This window comes from Bacillus rossius, chromosome 12 (assembly GCF_032445375.1).
Source record: "Bacillus rossius redtenbacheri isolate Brsri chromosome 12, Brsri_v3, whole genome shotgun sequence".
NCBI classification, from domain to species: domain Eukaryota; kingdom Metazoa; phylum Arthropoda; class Insecta; order Phasmatodea; family Bacillidae; genus Bacillus; species Bacillus rossius.
The window spans coordinates 17,634,566-17,657,209 of record NC_086339.1 but is presented as its reverse complement, the minus strand read 5'-3'; the positions used below and the strand labels follow the sequence as shown (position 1 = coordinate 17,657,209).

The 22,644-nt window shown below is 37.7% G+C and overlaps 1 protein-coding gene across 5 annotated transcripts; it reads right to left on the bottom strand.

Annotated features, from left to right (window-relative positions):
• Positions 1 to 2,521: 2,521 nt before the first annotated feature.
• LOC134537631 (uncharacterized) lies at positions 2,522 to 18,776 on the bottom strand. 5 transcript variants are annotated; one of them, XR_010076016.1, is made up of 6 exons: positions 18,728 to 18,767; positions 16,446 to 16,650; positions 13,209 to 13,392; positions 9,965 to 10,177; positions 8,046 to 8,172; positions 2,522 to 4,654 (listed from the first exon to the last, which is right to left on the bottom strand). XR_010076016.1 is itself a non-coding variant. In XM_063378291.1 (6 exons), exons 4-6 carry the CDS (start codon positions 9,985 to 9,987, stop codon positions 3,293 to 3,295), a joined length of 1,512 nt encoding a protein of 503 aa, XP_063234361.1. In that variant the 5' UTR covers positions 9,988 to 10,177; positions 13,209 to 13,392; positions 16,446 to 16,536; positions 18,728 to 18,776; the 3' UTR covers positions 2,522 to 3,292. The 5 variants fall into 5 exon arrangements, 4 of the variants coding, with proteins under 4 accessions (XP_063234361.1, XP_063234363.1, XP_063234362.1 ...); XM_063378291.1 differs by having other exon boundaries at positions 16,446 to 16,536; positions 18,728 to 18,776; XM_063378293.1 differs by having other exon boundaries at positions 13,209 to 13,389; positions 16,446 to 16,536; positions 18,728 to 18,776.
• Between the last annotated feature and the right edge of the window lie 3,868 nt (positions 18,777 to 22,644).

The following is a 22,644-nucleotide window of genomic DNA, read 5'->3' as shown; positions in this document are numbered from 1 at the left end:
TGGATGTAGTATTAGCTTAAACATATGAATACGCTGTGCATTAAAATTAATATTTTTATATGTTTTCATAGTTTTTTAAATTTTTTATTAAATATATTTTGGTGTCAAATTTTCCGAATTTTAGATGGTTCCTGAAAAATGTATTCGTAAAATCGCGGCTTCGTTGAGTCCGGGCTCCGTAAAATCGAGGTTCTAATGTACTCTTAATTCTGAAGTTAAGTACTGAACATGTTATTTAAGGGTTTATCAGGGCCGTATTTACGCGCAGGCTATCTAGGCTGTAGCCTATGGGCCCGCACCACAAATGGGGGCCCGCACCACACGACACGAAAAAAAAATTATACTGCGACGTGGATCTTCTTATATTCTTAAAATATGCGTCGACATAGTGTCCAGTTGTTTTGTGTGGATTAATTGCGCCGAACTAAACTCTTCTGTGGAAAGCTGATATATGAGTTATGTCAGCATTTAGAAATTTTCGATTATTTTCATTGGTTTTGGTGTCACTTAATTCCTTAACCTCTAAATACTGTTTGGTTAAATTGTCTAGTTAAATAATAAACTAATTTTTTCTGCGCTTTTCTATCACTAAATAAACTTATAGTCCTCGACTACTGAATCCATCTGTGCTAATTCTAAATGATAAGCAATTATGATTCATATCTAAACATAGTAATATACATTTAATTGTGAAACAATTTTTGACTATAATTATAAGCGTAGTTCAGGTGTTACATTTAAAAACAACTGTTTTCTGACTGTGATAACATATTTAAATCGCTTCTCTCCCAAAGTTGAATCTTTTGACCAACACTTTTTAAACTTTATAATTATTTTAATTTAATTTGTACGCGACATTTATTTATGGGTAAAGAGAGCAATTAGTTGAAGGACTGTATTCTTGATATCCGTGTACCCGAGACGCTGCAAAAGTATAAGGACTGTATTCCTGCATTTTTGTTGCTAAAAATTCATTTGTTTCAATAAAATAGTTAATAATTAATTAATAAAGTAGCCAATATAGATTTTTTATGGCGAATGAGTACTGTAGTCTAGTATTTTAGTAACAGGACAAAAAATTTTAATAGGGTCAGAACTGGAACTATTTTATGGCTAGTAACAAGCCGCAGTTGTCTTCCAAAATATTAAAAATACTTCATACCCCTAAGTCTGGCCCCCCCCTACAAATTATCATATGGGCGCCCTTGGTAACTTCTGTCAGTAGCTAGGAAGCGCAGGGTAGCAATTAGTCGTTCTTCTGGGCTTACTGATTCTCGTAGCTTAGTGTTCATTTTTCTAATCTTTTTTATTTACAAGATTTAACAAAACATTGACTGTACATTTATCCATCCTCAAATAATCACGCAGGTCTGTTGGCTCTGATATTTCCAGCTTTCTCAGCAGTGACATGTCACTATAACGATTTCATCCTACAAGCCACATTTTAGACCAAACTCTTTGTTTCTTTTTTAGTGGCTCTTCATCCAAACAAAATAATCCGCCAAACAGTGCAATTCTGCTTGTAGCCATTGTGAAAGTACAACATCGACTGTCTTTATAAAGAAAGAGACGAGCATGCTCGTGTATTGTGTGGTAGCGGCCATGCACCGAGCATATCCGCTAGTGTTTGGGGCCCTTAACAGAGATCCACGAGTCTCTCTCCATTCCCGTTGGTTCTCTGATGAGCCGGGTAATAGCCTACGATGTTTTGTTGTTGTTTATTATTTAATGGCCAATTGTCATTTTTACACAATGAAAGAGTTTGTAATCCTGAAAATGCCTTTTTTTTTAACGCCAGACTCTGAAAATTTTTGTTTTGTGAGTTGGGTGTACACTTGCCCTTACGGATGTCCAAATATATTGTTGGATTCTCAGTTCTGCTTAGATTATTCGAGCAGAATGATGGATGAATTCAGCCCTCTTTGTTTCATTGTTTGTCATGGTTATATTTGAACTACATTACAAATATGAGATTTACCGTATACATGCCAAGTTTTTCAAATACTTTTTTAAGTTATCCTACTGGCCCAGTTTTTATTGTATAGCATTTACATTACATTGAAGCATTTTATTTCTCTCAGTAATAGAGTTTAGTAGTATGCTGTAATATTTTCAGTATTAAATTAATAAATGTTTTAATTATTTGTACTATGTTAGAACTTGAGAATCGTGAAGCTATCTTAGTGCTGAAATTTTTGTTTGGCTAAATAATTAAAACAACGAAGAGAAAGATTGTTTGGCTGTTGCCGACATGATTCGCGTGAAGATACAAAGGAAATTTTTTTTTCCCGGTTGCATGGAGATAGATATATATTCTCTTCTCATGCATATCCATGTAACGAGATTAAGGTAATTATTCTCTACATTGTTTATTTAGGGTGTCAAGATATATCCTTCACCTTCCTTAACAACTTTTCAAACTGAAATCTAACTGTAGCAATTTTTCTGTTATACGTTTGTTGACGTTAATCTGGCCGAAGAAGGTTGTCCAATACTTACGTCAAAAAAAAAAATACAATTATTTTCAACAAATTTCTTGTTAATTTTTAATAATATACTAGTGTATTAAAATATGTTTACATTATTTAGCAAATACAAGCAAAAACTAATTATAATGGGTAATAGTACTTTGTTTAGTCGAGTCATCAAATCACATTTGCTGAGAAACTTCAGACGTCTGTTCGCCATTTTAATTTAATGGTTTAGTACAGAGTCATCATAATATTGCAAATGAGAAAAACGTCTCGTCACAAAAAAAGTACTAAAGTCGCCATCTTCAGTCCTCTTCCAGTTAGAGCTAACACTTGTAAAATATTTTTTTTAAAAATCATATGATTATAATAAAAACATACATCAGTGGTTTCTTATTTTGTAACAAAAATACTATTCAAATATTTGATTTACAAAATAAAGCATTTTAGCTTATAATTATTTGATAATATTTAAAGCCAGTCAAATTGAATAATACATTAGACATCATGTTTATCGTTTTCAGCTGACTGCAAAGCGCTTTGTAGCGCGAGTGTTCACACCTTGATACTTCCTTCGTGTAAATAAACACAGCAAAGACTGTTCTGCAGAACCAATTTTTAATCTTAACTAACGAACCTAATCCAATTAAAATTTTTGAAGAAGCTTGATAATGTGATAGATGTAACTGACGTAACCTAATAAACGACCCATTGAAATCAGTTTTAGAATGTTTGCTGCCGCTTATTGACAATTCATGCAATGCACGTGTTGTAATACTGCTGTGAACGGTCTAGATAAATGCTCCGGATAGTATCTTTGACTAGAGTATGTACTCCAGCCATGGTGATAGTTCTTCGTATTGTCGGATGGTTTCTTCCTCTGTCGCGTTCGCGGTTGGATATCGAACTCCTTCCTCGGATTCTTCGCCTCTGCGCTCCGGACAGACCATAGCTGCGACCACGCTGACGTTCTCCTGGGGAGGTGTTGTCCTTGTGGGTTGTGTCGGAGGTGACTGTCCTGGCAGCTCCGCGCTCTTGTCCCGGTGGATTTCGTCCTGTTTCGGCTTCGCGGGACACTTCTTGCGCGTCTTGCCGGCGGGGGCTTTCCTTCCGTCATCCGGGTGTTCCAACGTCTCGTCGACGCCGGGATCCAGGGCGTTCCTGCCACCGCCCCTGCCCTCTTCGGCGCAAGTGCTAGAGGGTTCTCCGCCTATCATCGCGACGTCCGTGCTGACCGCCGGGCTCAGGCCGTGGGCGTAGTCCCGATCCGCGCTCGTCGTCTGAGTCCTCTCCGCCAAGGAGATGGGCTTCCGCTTGCACTTGCTTGGTTTCCTCCAGTGGCGACTTCCTCCTTGCACGGCTTCGGCGGTGGTGTTCGCGTCGTCCAGGCCCGTGCCGCGGTGTTTTACAACTTTCCTCCGAGGACACAGATAGGCGTGGGATTTCCTGTCGTGAAAGAATTTGCCGTGAGCAGCTTTGTGATCGTCGGAATCATTCTTCGAGTGCATCTGTTGTTCAATTCTGGTTTCATCCACAGATATATTTGTATCGAATCTGGTGCTGTTGTCATGGGGTTGTTCTGTGGAGCGAATATAATTAGAAGTGGTACTAAAGTTCACCTCTGTTTTTACAGACTGGTCAACATTTTTCAACACGGACGGGTTCTCTTGCGATTGTGGCTCTGTCGTACTTTCTGGGGACTCTGAACCGTATGTGGTCGTACTTGATTCTGATGTGTTTCCTGCTGAGACGTTACTTACCTCTTCATTTTCATCATTGTCCTCAGTTGTTATGGAAGGAATTTGCAAAATATGGTTTGAAAAAGTATGATTTTTTAAGTTACGTTTATGAAGAATTCTGTATAAATTGTTGTCAAGTGTGCCATTTACATTTTGAGTGTCACTTGTATTGCTTATATTTGCCTGCTGTAAAAGTGTAGAGTACTGAAAGTAATTTGTTGCGTTTTGTATTTTGTTCCTGTTCTTATCTAAAAATGAATTTGAGGCAGTTTCTACAGCGACAGAATAATTCGTGTTCTCATTTGTAGCCGTTATTCCAGTAGCAGTGTTCACTAATGGGAAGGGCAAGTTTGAGTCTGCTTTTGACGTAGCCTCCAAGGGAATGTCGTATCGAGACAGAATTCCAGATTCTGTTGTAGACGGCGGTGAAGTCGAATTTTCAATCTGAAACATTTACATACGAAACACAGTTAAGATAGTGTTATGGTATTTCGTCTTTTTCAGTGCTGAAAAAAAAAATCTGGTGGAAAAAAAATAGTATAATTCTGGCTGACAAAACTATCATTCGATTTAATTTTAAAAAAAATACTGATTGAGCTAACACCGATGTAGTGACCAGTAATGACAATATATCGCTACATGTAAGTATTTGTTGCAGTGCTATAAAACATTCAATTGTAAGCCACTTATCCTTCAATGCAACGAAATCAAACGGATGGTTTAAGTGATTTAGTTGTGTCAACTTGAAGATAAATATTTATATATCTACCATTTGTTTAAATTTACTACTTTCTGAAAGCAAGAGTTGGGTCTGAGCACAAGTCAGCTATATGAGATAGGTTTTAGAGAAATCATAATGCATCCAAAGAATTATTTGTTCAGACTAGCTATTTTTATGAACTACTTAGGATGTTATGTTATGTAGATATAATTCTATAACATTGAAACAATCAGTATAAATAATAACTTTAACTTTTTTGCCATTCGAGTTTCCTTGTTAAGTTTATATGTATTTATGATATAACTGTAAATAAAGTGCTGTATTGTAGTAGTGAAGCCTTATTTGTGTAGCTTTTTGGTACACCAAGGATGTGGCGGACACTACACTACTATCCAATATAACATCCATTGTTGACTATTGGCCTTTTGATGAAAATAACATAAGGATATCAAAATTATACATAAAATCAAACCGTAACAACACAGCTCAGTGGATGTAAAATTGTAAGTATGTAAAATGATTTACACAAAATAAACAGGAATGTTTTAAAACATTATTAAATTATTACGTTTTTATAAGTGTTTTACAGTATTCAATTGTGCTATCCCGTACACATACGTTAACTTAATGTTTATTTCTAACATGGGGCACAATGGTAGTCTACTTAAAAGATCTTATTTCACTGGATGTTATCGTTCACTTTAACATAAAATTATCGTTATTTCGGATCACCAAATTTCCAGTAGTTTAAGAATTACTCTCGGCTTTAAAGTTCAGGTTATTTTTGCATGGAATCTGTTACAGGACCTCTAGTTTTCCACGAGTCATATGGACCAGAAATATATTTATTAATACAAGTTTTAATTTTGTGTATTCCTTTATAACTTGTAAGTTCTTTTAACCGAAAATTGCACGCAGAACACGGAACTGTCAGACTTATAATTTCCGTACAAACGCCAGGGCGTCACTATGCCTTAACGGGGCATAAGGCTTACCTTAGAAGCCGGAAACGAATTCGCAGTTTTCTCACTCCTAAGTGAGTTATCGTGAGATATCTACCTCAAATTATATTGCTAACACTTCCCGGTCGCTAAAACACAGTTTTATATCAAATTATGTCAAACTAGCTACACAATTAGGCTTGATAAAGCGTAGCGTCACTTTTTAGATCCAATATGGACGCAGGCCTTTTTGGAAGTTTTTTTTAAGTCACCGTTAAATCAAGCTTACCGTTAACAATGATGACGTGGTGTCGTCATTAAAAAATAAAGTAAACAATTAAAACACTGAAAAATTGTTAGATAAATGGTGTTAGTACAATCACAAATTTAAAAAAAATGGCTTATGGCATATTAAAATTGCGTATACGATGTTTATATTAAGTTAATGCCAAAAATATCTCCCATATATGGACGTGACCGTACTTAAGTCGAGCATAGCAAAACAATCATGACTCAGTTAAAAGTTTATGTTAGCAGTTCAGGTTTAAAATACTTAAATACTTTATTACAGTTTAAGCAAAGGTTAGTGGTGGCCGTTAGATCCTATCTTCCACACCGCACTGATCTCGTCTCTGAATTTCCAGCATAGTGCAGAAGAAGAGTAAAGTATGATAATTTTGTTGATGGGTTGATAAAAATTTAATCATGCTCACGAGGTTACGTCTATGTGGCCAAGGTGATTCTGCGGATGAAGGTCCGGTGAAAAAAAAAAAATTCCGTGCCTGAACCCGAGGGGGTAGTTTTCCACGAACGGGAAAATTCGCTACCCGACCGAGAATCTATCAAGGGATACTAAACCCACTTGCCAGAAGTCCTGGATACTGAACTAAACGGTCAAACATAGCGAATTATAACACGAATAAATGGTAATATGTATTATTTTTCAAGAAGTGTGTTTTTTTCAGAACTTCCATTGCTGCGAATAATTTTAATTTACAGCAAGCTTTCAACACACCAATAACAAATTCCAATAATTCAAGTGTCGCAGTGAGTTCTTAAAAATTTGAAAATTACATCTCTTAGGCTTGAATGTCTCGATTGAGGATAGGGTTACACGCCATTTTGGATTCTTAAATTCTTAAATTCCAGGGCAGTTCCTTTGAATCAGTTACGATAGCTATTTAAAATTATATGCTTCGTCTTAAATTTTGTTGCCATATATTTACCGAACTCAAGAGGTCACGCAGGTTATCTTAAATATAAACACTTTCGTGTCCTTTTGCCGTTATTAGAAAACACTGAGTAAAAGCTTGGCGACAAATTTGTAAATTGAAAATGAAATAGCCAACAAGTCGCCTTAAGATTAGAAAAAAAATTGTATCAGAGAGATATCAAATTAGGCTCTGTAACTGACTGCCAATTCATTTAGGAACATATGATTATATCATAAACATGACTGCATTCTTTCACTAAAGTTTTAAATGCATTAAAGTAATAGTGTCAAAACAAAATTATGTGGTGATATTGGTTTCAAACAGTAGAAATACAATTATGCAAAGTGAATTTATTTTTTCTCACTGAGCTGTTGAAATCTTGGAACTGGCAGAATCCTGAACTTTACCAATGAGTTGGATTGTGTACATGATATGCAATCCAAAATCTTTAAACTGTCCTTTCTTAAGATTGAACATCCACGCAGTGTAATTGTTATATAATATGCATAAGTATAATATTAAATTAATGTAATAATTTACTTAAAAATTAATGACATCAAAATGTATTTTCCTGTCTGAGGCAGAGACAATATGACCAAAATATGTTTAGTATAAAATTTTGTTTCAAAAACAAAATTTAATTATTTAATATGTATTTACTAGCTACCAGAAAAACAAGAATTTAAGTTAACCCACCATATTTCGACAATTTTTGCATCTACTCTTTTTCTTGAAAGATTCATAACTTAATTGCTAGTTTTTGTAGGTCAAAGTAAAGGTATTTCGAGATATCTCAACTGGAACTACATACTTTACGAGTTTAAATAAGAAAATTACCACTTAGGAGTGATAGTGGGATATCCGTTAAAATTAATATTAGTATTTGAGTGTTGTTACTAAACTTAGGTAAATATACTTAAACAATAAATCTGACATAATATCTTAACTAAATTACTCACCATTGTTGATGTTTTGTTGCAGTCACCACACGGATTGTCAATATATGTTGACAGTATTGCAGCTTTGACATATGGGTAGTTGGGTGCGCTCCATGGCTGTATCAGTTGGTATGTCAGACGATTACATCTGATAACAATATTTAATACATTAAAATAAACCCGTATTAAGAATGTTTTAATAGTAATAGTTCAGTTCTTAAACATATGCCTACTTTATCAGGTAGTTAAATGGCACTTAAAATATATTATTATCGTCATCAACCAAAACATATTTTTGCTCTTTTCATAAACAGATAAATTAAATCAATTAAAATTACGATTGTAAAATCACATTCAATTAAAGTTAAAATATTTTCTGTCTAGATAAGATAATATGGATAATAACTTAATGCGGATGCTATAGTTGTCATATTAAGGGAGTAACAGTTATTTTTCTATTTTTCAAAAAGCTTTTTTGTTACTTTATTTTATGTATAATTTTAAATTGAATAGTGCAAAATTAAGGCAGTTATCGTGCCCATAAAAATGTGATATATATATTATATACATGTATAAATATACATACATTTAAATATAGAGTTGACGATGTTTTTGTGGTCTATGAACCATGAAACGAAAAATTGAATATTTTTCGGAATTCGCAACATAGTACATGTTCTTCTTTCCTGTTTAAACAACCTGTGTGAATTATTCTGGCTACGTGAACAAAATCGCGGACACAGCTAGTATGCCTACTGAGACTCGTTGTCCAGTGACACGGAAGCAAAGACAAATCTTACTAACGAAATATCCATGAATGAGGACACAGACCCATGCGTATTATCTCGCCAATCCTAAGCTCTTCCGTTTACGTTACTCCGTGCGACCAATAGAAACCGAGTTCTTGGCCGTGGTGGTAGCCATGTTTGTTTACGTTTTAAATGCGTTAAAAATTGTTCCATGTGCAAGCACATCCAATGTTCTTTTATAAAGCTGACGTTTCAACGCCACAATATCCGATTACACGTCGTACGTTATTCCAACACGACCAAGTTAACAGCGTAGGGTCACAATACCACGACAACTCTGAAATAGCTTTGGGAAAATCTTACCATGCCAAATGTGTTCATTAAATGCAGCATAGTGTGTGCTCAAAAACCGCATAGGCCCTAGAGGAATTTTTTACTTCCTGTTGATAACCTGATGTGCATAACAATATAAAATTTAGTCGTCTCTTGCGCAAAGTGATTTTAAGTTTATTTTAGATACAAGGAAGCAAGGTATGGGTATGTTGATAACGGACGCAAAATAATTCCGCTGTTAGCTATGCTTAAAATTAAAAATAAACAAACATAATGAACAGTTGAAGGCACACTGCAAAATGTTGAAAGTGAAACCAAACGGAAAAATTATTTTAGTTTTTCAGCATAAATATTTACCAATTAGCCCTAAGTGAATATGTTTGAAGTTTAATAGTTATGTAAAATTTCCGTCTTGCTTTCAGTCGGGTAGCACGACACGACATAATTACAAATAGAATCTACATCTCGCAAGCCGTCGGGGCGCGTATTTCGTCGTGTTGACGTCATTGTGACCTTGTCTTTCATTGGCTGCTGAGCGCGTCGGGCCTGGCTTGTCGTGTCCGTCGAGACATTGTGACTCAAGTTTCATTCTGTGGTTTATTTATTTTTTGCATTTGTCAGTCCTAACCGATTTATGATTTTGGAACAGATTTAAAAAAAAATTAAATCAACATTTTGTAACTTCGAACTTTAATCTCATTAGTGGCCATTTTTTTACGTTTCCGTGCATTGTGGAAGCAGCGGACGCGATAGTGGAATGTTGCGGGAATCCGTCTCCGTTTACGTGATACGTCTCCATTTCCGTGATACGTCTCCGTTTCCGTGTCATTGTAGAACGAGCCTCGATAAAATACTCACTTGTCCATTACAAGTATGTGCATGTTGGTGTCTGTTAAAATGTTGGTCCACTCTGCACAATTTTCCGGCTCCTGAAGAATTGGAATCCTCCCAGCTGCTCGACGTAGGTAAGTTAGCCCTCTGGTGTCGTTCCCTGAAGTTCTTAAGCTGACGATGAAGAAGTTGACGTTTGAGAAATTTGATGCTTTGAAGCGGGTCTCAAGCAGATTTAGCCTGAAATTCACCAAATTATTAATAATTTAGTGGCTGCTTTCAAACCCTTCCTACTCATCAAACACACACACACACACACATATATATATATATATATGTATATAGAAATTCATCAGGGAAAATCTGACAAATATATTTTTGAGAGGTGAAAACCCACAGTCTAAATATTAAACTGTTATAATCACTGCAATCCAGTCGTATTTAATAGAAATGTGATGAAAATGCTCCAGGAGTTTCTACTTTTTCAGCGAAGTTTCACTGATTATCAATAGTTGTTTTGTATTGACTTACATATCTAAGACCGCATGCCCCACCAAGAATCGCTTGAATAATTGATTCGTGGTTTAAAATCTAATTAACGTCGATATCAAAAGACTTAAAAAATCAAGACAAGTTTATATTAGTTTTATATATAGCTAATTTTCGTTTTCAAAATAGGATTTCGGTGCTTGGGTTTTTATTTTTAAATATAATGTTATGAAGGCGGTGAAATATTCAACGTACAAGATAATTAAATGTTACTTAATTCGTTTTACAACAAAATAGTGTCCTCTTGATTTGAGATCTAAAAATGAATTGCCATTCATGTTTGTGTTTCAAGTAGGTACAAATCAGTTAAAAATGACGCAAGAAGAGGAGCATTATCAATTATTGGAGAACATGTATTTTTTACAATCAATTTTGCCTGAATATTTCTATTAACTACGTAGGCCTACCATATAAATCTAAAAAAAAAAAAAAAATCAATTTTTAATTGATACAATTTGCATGGTGTGATTTTAACTAATTACTTCTTTAAGTTCAGCAGCATGAACGTTAAAATAATTGTATTTTGACAGCTGAAAATGCAAAACTATCATGCGATAGTTACATTATTTTTAAATGTATGATGATTAAGTTATTTAACAGTTTACGAGTAAAGCAATTTTTCCCGTTAATGTCAATTATTGAGCTGCTAGTTGCCAATGCCCTTAAGGATTCACAGTCAGGGTAATTATGTCGAGAAAATCACAATTAAAGACTTAGCTGCGTGGGACTCGCCCTTGAATGGGCCAATGAGGGCTTGCATGGCTCTTGGCGGACTGTTTGGTGCCTGAAGACGAACGCATATCTCTGTTCCCGAAACGTCGCAGCTGTTTTGTTTTAGGAAACATACTGTGTTGATTTGTGCTGTCACTGTTGTGTTGTCTAGAATATCTGATAAGTCTCATCGCTGGGTTAACCCGTGCTTCGCTGAGCCCAGGATTTTCCCTGTGTCTATGCAGGTTTTACTTCGGCCCAACTTATCTAGTTTTAGTCTAGAATCATCAGTGAAGGTAGTTTGTCATGGTGCCAATCGCAGCCTTGGCTGGCCAATCCCCTCCTAGCACATGGCTTAAACCCAGCATGAGTAGAGCGTATAGGCAGAGACGCACTTAAGAGTCTTCCCTACCCAGACCCCTCTGACACTCTCATAGCTTTAAGTTAGGTTAGGAAAAAAAATCAGTAGACCTGTCCCTTAAAGAAACTCGAACAAAAACGAAGGACATACGCTGATACAGTGTTTTATCACTCAGCTGGTCAAGGAATCTTTTCACGAAAAATGCACGCCCCTATTCGAGAGCCTTATATAAAATGGAGATTAATGAAAATGTGTATTAATGGAAATTACAATACAATTCTTGAACAATTGTTTAAGAGGGTAATATATATTTGGGCTAAAAGTGTTATTTTCATACCTTCACACTTTGAAACGAAATGGTGCTAAAGACAAAATAATATAAACCTACAATTAATATTATTGTTACGAAAATATCCCTTTCGCGCGGTTTTACATTTTGTTCGTGCTCATCATTATATTCATTGACGAATATTGTTCATGACTTCAGATGCAGATGGTGCAGTATGACCTCTATGACCTCGGAAGTTCAAGTTCACCAGCTGTTATCGGACAGACCCACACCACGCGACCACACTATCAGCACCTGACGTCATAGGTCACGTGCACAAATCAAATGCTTTTATGTACATATTATACAGAACGAGTCCGAATTCAACCGACAAATTTTGGCTGCCAGTTCATAAAAGATAAAACCAGTTGAAAACATGTGTACGACTCATTGTCTGAGATTCTTCCCAATACTGGTATAAGCCTTGGAAGTCTGAGTTGAACAGCAATTTTATTGTAAATAACGGAGAAAGTATTGAAGGTGAAACACTGAAAGTCTGAAAAATGTATTTATCTGGATGATTTTCTACAACCAATTTGAAGTTTTTCACTTTAGAAAAATTATTTCATTGTACTTACTTGGGGTAAGAATATTTATTTCCCGATAATGTTTGTGGCATGTTACTATCCCGCAATTATAAAGATTAAATATGTTTGCTACAGCGACAAAATTCACGGTGGTTTAGTTCAACATTGCCCAGACCCTCAAGGTTCTATCTTAATTACTTGCTCTATTATTCAAAAAAAGAATATGTTGTTCGGCCCCAACTTCAAAGGCTGAGGAAGCACTGCAGACCATGGAGGAGAAACTCTAATTACCGAGACTGAGACCTAGTTATTCGAAGTAGTTGTGGGCCCGTCCGCTAGATAGTAGTTTTCATAATATATTGCTGACATAACTACATTAATTTATTAGGAGAAGTAATGTATACACTATTATCAGGCAAACAAACCAGTGAAAATTCACTCTATTTAGGTAGCCACTAACTTTGTGGTGTGTAATACAATGAGTTTTTGCTGACGGTTTATTACAAAACAGCATTAAGTATTATCGCATCGATTAAATTAGTTTTGCGCCGCCAAGGAGATAACTTAATATAACCAAAAAAAGTATTCACTATAAAAATTTGTATGAGAACCTCTATTCCGATTTTTTATTTGCTGGTAGTTATGGGTCCGCCCAACAGATAGCGACACATGTCGCGTGAAACATGGATTCAGTTTCCACTGTAAGAGTCGCACTTCCTTATTTCCCTCCTTGCTCTGTGCAGCAGACCATGCGCGCTATGGAGGCGAGTCGCAGGCGAATAGCGCGGCACTCACAGCCTGGCCTGCTTGACGCACTGCCGTCAGGACGGGGCCAGCGGCGCCAGCACGGAGACCTCCCCAGGGAGAGCCAGGGCGGGCAGCTGCCGGCACCGCGGCACCAGGCAGAGCGCGGGCAGCGCCAGACACGAGGCAGCGGCCATGATGACGACCAGGGCCGGGGTCCTCATGGCGCCTCCTGCTGCGGAGAACACGGTCCAGCTAGCGTCACGGGCCCGGGCACCCTTCTTGCCGGGCCTCCAGAGACGAGCCGCAGTGCGGGAGAAAACAAGCGATTTTGTTTTCTAAAAGATGGTTAAACTGGTGCATTTACAATCCTATTTTTATCTATGTACTTATAAGGTTTTCTTTACTATCTTTAACCATGAAATCTTTGAAATGGTTTAAGCAAAGTAATTTTTACAATAATTGAATGTTAAATTTTAATTAAACAATGTTTGCTCAATCATATCGATTTGTGTGAATGTAACAGCAAGAAACATTTTATATACTTACGTCTTTTTTTTTTTGTTCTCGCACGGGTAAAAATCTTAAGTTCTCAATAATGAGATATTTTTCTGCCGCATCGCAATCTTCGCATTTATAAACATTCTGTATAGTGAAATGTCGGTGCATTGGCGTTGAATAAAAAAAAATAATGACTACGTGTATTTTTGTGTAAGCGCGTTAAAAGTTATACCTACTTGGCGTATTAAAAAACTTTAATTTTGCATGATATTAATTTATATAAATGAAAAACAAATATGTCTGGAATGATAGTATAAATACGGTTGGTAAAGAATAAATTCAATCAAATTAAAAAAAATTAACTACATAAATACTAAGTATTCAATATTAATATAAACACATGTATAAAATTAATGATTTAATTTAGTAAAATAATCGAGTTAAAAGTTTAATAAATAATGAATATCAATAAATATGCTGAATGTTTATTCTAATTAATTAATATTAAATATTTATCGAGTAATAATGTAATAATTTATAATACACTAAATTATACATACGGCAACATAACCTCACTTATATAAATGCACTTGAAAATACACTTTCTAAATTTTATAAACACAATTTATATCACCTATGTTGACCATAAATAATTGTTTTTGATTATATGGACCAGTACTCAATATCAATCACAAAAGTAGGCTATATGATTTAAAAGCACAAATATAATTTTTATTTGTAGGCTATGTAGCCTTTTTCCATCCTGACAGTTTTTGTTGCGTGCTGCGCGCGCGTAGTAAAAATTCACTCTCATATTTTTTTTATAACGTGTCGAAAGAAGTATAACTAAAAAAGAAACAATGATAATAGCTTTATAATGTACTAACCTAAAACAAATTATTTATTCTTACCCAAAATGTCGGGATCACCTGAGCATTGCAGCCTGACGCTGGAAACACGGTGGACGCGACGCGAATGAAATATTTTTCCCAGCCAATCACGTTCAACACATATGTGACGTCTGCGCAACATAATTAGCGGGCGCGACAGACTTTCCGATCGGAAAGATTTTCTATTTGCATCGCGTCGCTGGCGCGACGTTTGTGAAACGAGCGTCAGAATTTTGTTTTTGAATTATGGTTGGGCTGGTGCATGGGTGATACCTAAGTGTTCTTATTGTTGGTAGACTTTTTTTTTCATCAAACGTAATAGTAAAATATTTTTAATGTATTCGTGTACAGTGATTTCGAATGAACATTAGATGGATTAAAGATATTTCTCTCAAACATGTCGATTGAAAAAATAAATGTAATCGATGGTTGTCTGACGTGTGATCTACATGTAACGGTGTGGTGTACTCACACTGCCGTAAATGTTTTGTAAGCTAATATTTTGTAAACTGATAATAGAAGAGCCTGATGTTTACCAGCTGGTTTATTTCTAGTGCACTTTGCGTGCCGTTGGTCACTCTGATATTTCTTACTAGAAAAAGAAAGGTTTCTCGAGGTGTTAGTAAAAAATTCCACGTGTACACTTTTCATGAGGTTTTTATTTGTTGTAAAACAAAACCAAGGTTACCAACAACGCGCAAAGGACTGTAAAAAAGTACCGTCGAGAAAGTTAGCGTACAAGTCTTTATGCTAGAGGGAGCACGTTTCGATGGCTTAAAACATTTTAAGTTTTTCCGTCACTTGTTTAAAATTCCCAGGTTTGCAATAATGCTGGACTCACAACAGGGCGACGGCAGCGTCGCGAATATTTCCAACTAATAACGTTAGACAAATCTATGGCGTCGGTGCGAGAAAAATGATGGAGGCCGCGACAGACTTCCCGATTAGACGACGGTACTGAAATGCGCGTCAGAATATAGTTTTATAAAGATGGCCTTAATTGGTGCAGCGGTAATTCTATTATTATTATTATTATTATTATTATTATTATTATTATTATTATTAAGGCTTTGTTCACTAAATTTACCTGTGAAATCTTTGTAATGTATCTGAGCTCGGGGAGTTTTGACAACTGAACATTGAATTAAAATTAAACATATTTCTATCAAAAATATCGAGTAGAAAATAAAAAAAACTTGCAAGCATTGATAGCTGTCGCATGTTTGGTGCGTGCGTGACAGCAAGAAACAGTTTTGTATGGAATCGTTAATTTTCCGTCGACACGCGGGTGAAGGGGGAAAAAAAACCCCGTATGCACACAATAACGCGGTGTTTTGCAGCGGCGTTGCCATATCGGCGTCGCGAGCGCTGTTGTGACTCCAGGGTGGGAAGCCTTCATTTCACAGACGAGAGAGCCACACCCGAAGTTCCCCGAAGTTCATGCAAGCTTTTATTTCCCGTTCTATCTCATTGTATAAACCGGTGTGGCATCGAATTTTGCGGTCGATTAGGAAAGGTTAGCTACATTATAAATACTTTAAAACATTGTGTATGGTTGGTTATATTAATACCTATACATTAAAAATACTATAAAATCATTTTATGGTTGCTTAGCAAATAACTTTTTAATATGTAGCCATCCAGGGCTAGGAAACCGTTTACATGATTTCACAGTATCTTTAATGTAGCTATCGTTAACCAAATCAACCGTCCACAATGTTTTAAAGTATTTATAATGTAGCTAACCTAACCTAACCTAATTGACCATTAGTTATCATGAGTTACAATTAACAAAAAAAAAAAAAAACCGAAGATGCACGATCGGGAGTTTGACTCTCTCGTCTGTGAATAGAAGGCTTCCCCTCCAGGGTAGCACCGTTCACGACGCGCAACATACCTGCGGCGAGCTGAGAAGTCCGGACGTGAACTGTCGACTGGATGCGGCCTCAGCCTCGCTCCGCGGGTGTCGGGTCACGTGGTGTTGTTCCCTGCGACACGCGTGCGCGCTCAGCACTCAGCACTCAGCACTCGGCACTCGGCACTCTGCACTCTGCACTCTGCACTCTGCAGTCAGCTCCTGTTGCCCGCAGCGCGGACTTCGCCTTCCCGAACCCCACACATTGTCAAATCTCTCTCTCTATTTTTTTTTTTTTGTAAACGGAACTGAAATATTCATTTTGAAATTACAGATGTTTGCGAAATTTTGTGCATTTACATGAAAACAACTAAATGTTAGCAAAACAGGGTTCGAAATTCTTACCCGGGTCATATATGATTAATGTCCCAGTACAAGCAGTTAGAATTTATTTGTACGTGTAAAACCACTTCTCTCGATAGCTTTTCCAGTATTGACTGCGCACTTTAATAAGCACTTTAAAAAATATAGTACAATTATTACATTTTCCATGTTTGAAAAAAATATGCTTGAATGAAACACAAATTAATATATGAAATTATGCGCCAATTGTCGTAAGGAATACACAGTATTATCCCGAAAAACGAACGTATTTCATACATGCAAAAATAACCATAGTCATGTGTCGTACAAAGTTACAATATCTTTCTTGTAGTATTACAATCTATTTCTTGGCAACTGGTAAAAGTACAGGAAATTGTTTCCTGCAAAAAGGTATTCCTGTTTTCTTTGAACTCCTTGAAATATTGAACCCGAAGTTCATAATATATTTTTACCAAAAAATGTTGATTCTTAATGAGATTTTACTTTCAACAAGAGGGTTTCCAACATTAACTATCGACTTCTAATGTAAGTCTTTGAATGCGTGCATAAATATAGCAATTATATAACTCCATTTCTTTGCTTGTGAATTTTGATTTCTGAAACACGCACAAATCTCTAGTGGAAAAATATTTGTAAAATGTTTAATATTTCTGGTTGTTTGTACACAGAAAAAAAAATGTTTGAGACCGATGAAACCAAATATTTACTTGATTTAAAAATTAAAAAAAATTGTCTGAGCATACCGAAGTTTATGTGTAGCAAAATTGGTTTTGTATCCCTAACAAAATATATAGTTGTGTTGACAAAACCATTTTGTCGGGTCAACATAAAAATTAATTGGCTGAACCAACCGTATATATTTAATTGGGCATGCACAAAAGAAAATGTGGGTGAGTATGTCAGTACCCGCCAGTGATGTGTAACATCTGAACTCGGAAACGAGACAATTCGCGTATTCTCACAATACCAAGCTCGGACCGAAATTTAACGTACAATTCTTTGAAACAGTACCTAGCGTGATAAATACACGCAAATTGTGTTTTCGACTACATTCACGCAGTTTCCACGACCGCCGCTAGAATTCGCTGCCGAAGCAACTACGTCGACTATTGAGTCATTTGATTAGCAGACCTATAATTTTTTTTTAACTATATAATGAAACGGTTCTGATAAAAGCGAAAAAGACGGAAAAACTAAACCCTGACCACGGACCTAAATTTTGATAAGGAATTTTATTAAAATACTGCCTATCTCGTCAAAATTCACCTAACAGTTGACCATTGTTTTTGTGAACTGTGGTTCGTGGCTCAAAGCCACAAATGGCAGCACCGTAGTTTTTACACGCCTCGTCATGGTTGTATGTGTGTTAGTGAGGCGGGACGATAAGCGCGACGCTCGCTGGTGCTTCTAGCGCGGTGTCGCCTCTAAGCGCAAGGCTCTGGACTGACGCACAGTCTTCTCGTCGTCACAGAATAACTGTGAAATTTGAACGGTGACCGTAGCATTATATGGCATAGAAATGAAGATAAAGGTGTAATGCAAGTCCCTTAAGTGCTTTCAAGAATCTGTACTGGTTATTTTACGCCAAAAAAATTACTCTGAAAACATGCGTTTTAGCCACTTTAACTCTTCTAAAAATACAGTTGAAAAAACTTAATCCGAAATCAAAAGTACTTTTCAGCCCTCAGCGAACTCTTAAATGCTTTTCGTAAACAGACCCCACTCGGATATCTTGAGTAGTTTTGAAATCGTGTTGTTTTTCCTGAAGCTCTGCACACCGCGTGTGTACCCGGGAGGGCGGGGAACCTTCCTTAACTTCTATCACATTTATAAATTTCTCCCACCGAACGCCGTGTACCGTGAACTAAGAAGTTACACGTCAAAAAGATGGTTTGGAAAATGCGCAGGCGAATTCCCGGCACGACATGCAGTGCACTCACTCAGAAGCGGATGTCACACGTTGCGCGCTGCTCGGCGACTGAACAGCAAACACGCAAGCGGACCTTGAGCGGACATCACACGACCCTCGCTCGCAGTTGAAAGGTCACGGCGCGCACTGGACTATCTCGTGACTGCGCGTGACTGCAGTTGCACGCTACACACTCGGAGACGGGCCAGCGAGCAGTGGCGCTAGTACCGGTGTTCCAAGACACCAAACTTCCTTGAAACGTTGTTTGAATATGCTACACCTGTACCCCTGACCGTATTCCTGGTGCGCGATGAGACATGATCAGTACCTTTATTGGGAAACCTAAGATTTACATAAAGTTCTGTCCCTGTCCCTGCCAGCCTCGGGTTTATTTATATATATTTATATTTCTCTGTTTATTTTAATGTGGCTATACTAAACTAACTAACCGTCCATAGTGTTTTAAAGTGTTTTAATGTAGCTAACCTAACCGACCACTATTAATATTTGAATTCATTTTTCCTGCGCAAAAATAAAACAAATCCCGAGGTTGGCCGAAGGTGAATATTCAAACGTGTTCGGGCAGGAACAGAACTTGATGTACATCTTAGGCTTCTCCCCTTTATTTCTAAAGAAAAAAAATCAATCCGTGGCCGATCTGTTGTTCCGCGCATGCGCAGAGCTCACTTTCTCGTTGATTTCGCGTCTGGCGCACATTAACTCGTGCATAGTAACTTTCGTGAACATCGGGGGACGTTCATTGTGTCAAATGAAGTACAGAATTTATTTTTTCCTGTGTGAGGGATCTAAAATATGAGAGGGGAGGGGTGGAGACACGGGAATGCACCGAGCAATGTATACACGGGCTACCTTGCAAGGCACAAAGTTTCCTCGCGTTGCGAGGGGGGAAATAAATTCAGTCGTTCGTCCGGCCGGGAATGTAATTCTGATCTTCTCGGCAGGGAGTGAGTGATCCGATCACTTACTGCACCGTGGCACGCATCCAGACATGGAGTGGGTGTGCAGAGACACTTGAGGGTTCACCGCCGATCAGCGATGTTAGTCGCGGCAGTCGGTGCTAATCGTAACACTTATCGCAATCCTCAACACGCGAGTACTTACTTACTTAAAAAATAAATTTCTGACATGGAGTCACGCGCCTGAATAAACCGCGCTTGTGAATCATAGGAAGTTTTTTTTTTCTGTTGTGAAACTAAAATATAGGTTAGGTTAGAACTGTAACATAGTTTTTTTAAAATTTATTTTTCTTTATTTTTGAAGTTTTGCTTCGTTACGAACATTCGAACATTGAAGGTGAAAATTTAGTAAGCAACTGAAATGCAATGAAGTTCGCGCACATATTTTCTGCCGTCCAGGCAGCCGACCGCGTGTGACGAAACTAACCTGTATATATTCGCCTTCGTGTACATCGGGGGAACGTACTAATAGAGAGATTATCCTGGAATAAATTTTATGAACTTTATGAGTGTCATAAAAATAAATAATTGAAAATTATAAAAAAATATATATGTTCCTGGAATTACGTCAGCCCGAAATTTTACTTATTCGCTCCAACGTTGTCGACCTCTACAGCGTTCGGTCGGACGCATGCAGGCTTTCGATACGAGAGTTCTGGGTTGGAGTCCCGCATGGGCGTGGATTTTCAATCTTTAAAATTGGTCACAAACAAGTCAACATCAATGAAAATTAAAAAAAAAAATCAAAAACATGTCAAATGAGGGAATGTTTGGCGTGTTGGTGATTAAAAAAAATAGCCAATGATACATTTTGTTTTTACAAAAAGTGGTTAAATGTGTGGTGTTGTATTACAAGGTTTTGGATTTCGTTTCTCGTTGTTGGCCAATAATTGTTTGAACTTTTTATACAATTTATTATTACATTATAAACGTAAAGATTACACAAAATATATTATGACTAGTTATTTTTGCTTAACTTATTTTTATAAAAACCTTATTTTTATAATGACTTACAATTCATAGCTCAGCCTATTAGTTATTATTATTATTATTATTATCATCATCATCATCATCATCCCAATCCTGTTTTCGCACTCTTTAAAGCGTTAAAGCCCAGGTTGTGTAGGGTACATATAATTAACTCCATATCCATTGTGCTGCAATATATTTTTCTGTGACAAATGTCATGTAACAAAATTCTGATAATTCTATGTAACTATTAGTTTCAAAACATTTCAGGTTATTAAATAAAAAATAAGTATAATATTTCTAATGCGCGTATATGTGCGCACACACATTATTTGTGGGTACGTTTTTGCAAGTGTAGGTAATTAGGTAATGGTAACTAAAATGAAAGGTTGGTTTTGTTAGGTAAACAAAAAAGAGTTTTTTTAAAATATGACCACGATGTTGCACGAGTGAGCGGCTAACTTCGGATATGTTCGGAACTGTTCGGGCGTCTGACTCCATTTCAATGAATCTTGGGATTCTCGAGGGGACTTCTCAAGATTGAAATCTGGTTTTCAGTAAGAACCGCACTGTGAGTCACTAATATTTGTAACGTAAACGCTGACAACGAAGTCCAAAGGCGCACTCCCGCTCTAGATACGAGTTATTTGTAAACCACTTTCCCAAATACGTAATGGGCTGGCACTGATTCATTTAGAGCTCGATGTACCTTGAAGACGGACTGAGTGGAAATTAATTCACTATAAAGAGATCAGCCGTCGTGATACACTAGGAAAAAAAATATCACCCATAAAAAGTATATTTAACACGGATAACCAATTTCTCCAAATGAACGCAAAAAAAAAAAAAGTTTCCTGGCTCAGTTTTTGTCACGAAGTTAGGAAAACGGTGCTTGACACCGAAAGACGATTTAGAAACTTCGCCATTAAAAACACATATAAAACTGTTTCTTCAATGCAATCAATGTTTTTTTTTCTTTGTGTGTGTGTGTGTGTGTGTGTGTGTGTGGGTGGGGGGGGGGGAGGCATGTTTCCAACCAAAATGGCGCCACAATTAGTTTAAGGGGAAAAAAAAAGAAGCCTTCACGCAGTTACCATGTTATCTTCTAAACATAGCCACTCAATTTTTGTTCGTCTGTGGCTACTCCATGTATTAACTACCTCCATGAACGGGAACCAGGTAAACTGAAGATCGCGCGAAATAAATGAAAACAAAACATGTAGAGTACACGAACGTGAAACGGTTTTATTTCAGGAAAGGTATTTTGTAAATTCGCAGTTGCGGGTAGGCAGGTGTGAGTTGCAGGTAGGCGGGTGTGAGTTGCAGGTAGGCGGGTGTGAGTAGCGGGTAGGCAGGTGTGAGTTGCAGGTAGGCGGGTGTGAGTAGCGGGTAGGCGGGTGTGAGTAGTGAGTAGTGGGTAGTGGGAGGCGCCGGGATGGTGAAGGTCCGGACGAAGGTGATCCTGGACGCCGTGTTGCACCTGCGGTGTCCCCGGGGCCGCGCGCTGCCCGACGTGCTGAGGCTGCTGAGGCGGCGCGGGCAGCCGGGGGCCGCCGACAGGGCTGAGCTGCAGAGGGCGCTGGCCAGGCTCTTCTCCGTGGGCCGGGTCACGTGCGGCCCCTGGCGCTGCCAGGTGAAGCAGGACGACCCCCCGTCCGAGGCCGCCGGCCCGCGACCCACCAACTCCCGCTCCGCGCGGCCGGGCGCCGACGACGGAGGTAACTTTCTACAATAGCGGCTTTCCCGTCAATAATTGGATTGTTTTATTGCAGCCGCCGCCGATTCATAATATCGCCATCCGGGGCAGTAGGCGTGGGCGAGGCCAGAAAACCGAAGTTTCTATAACTCGCCAAGTGCATAGTAATTCAGGTGCGCCCCACACTGGTGAAGAATCATTTTAATCGACGGCGGGGGTGCGTGTCTTGTGGGATAGGTTTGGCACACGGGCCTGTGTGTGCGCTGGTAGGTTGTGTAATGCTATAAAAGTTACGTCTACCTAATT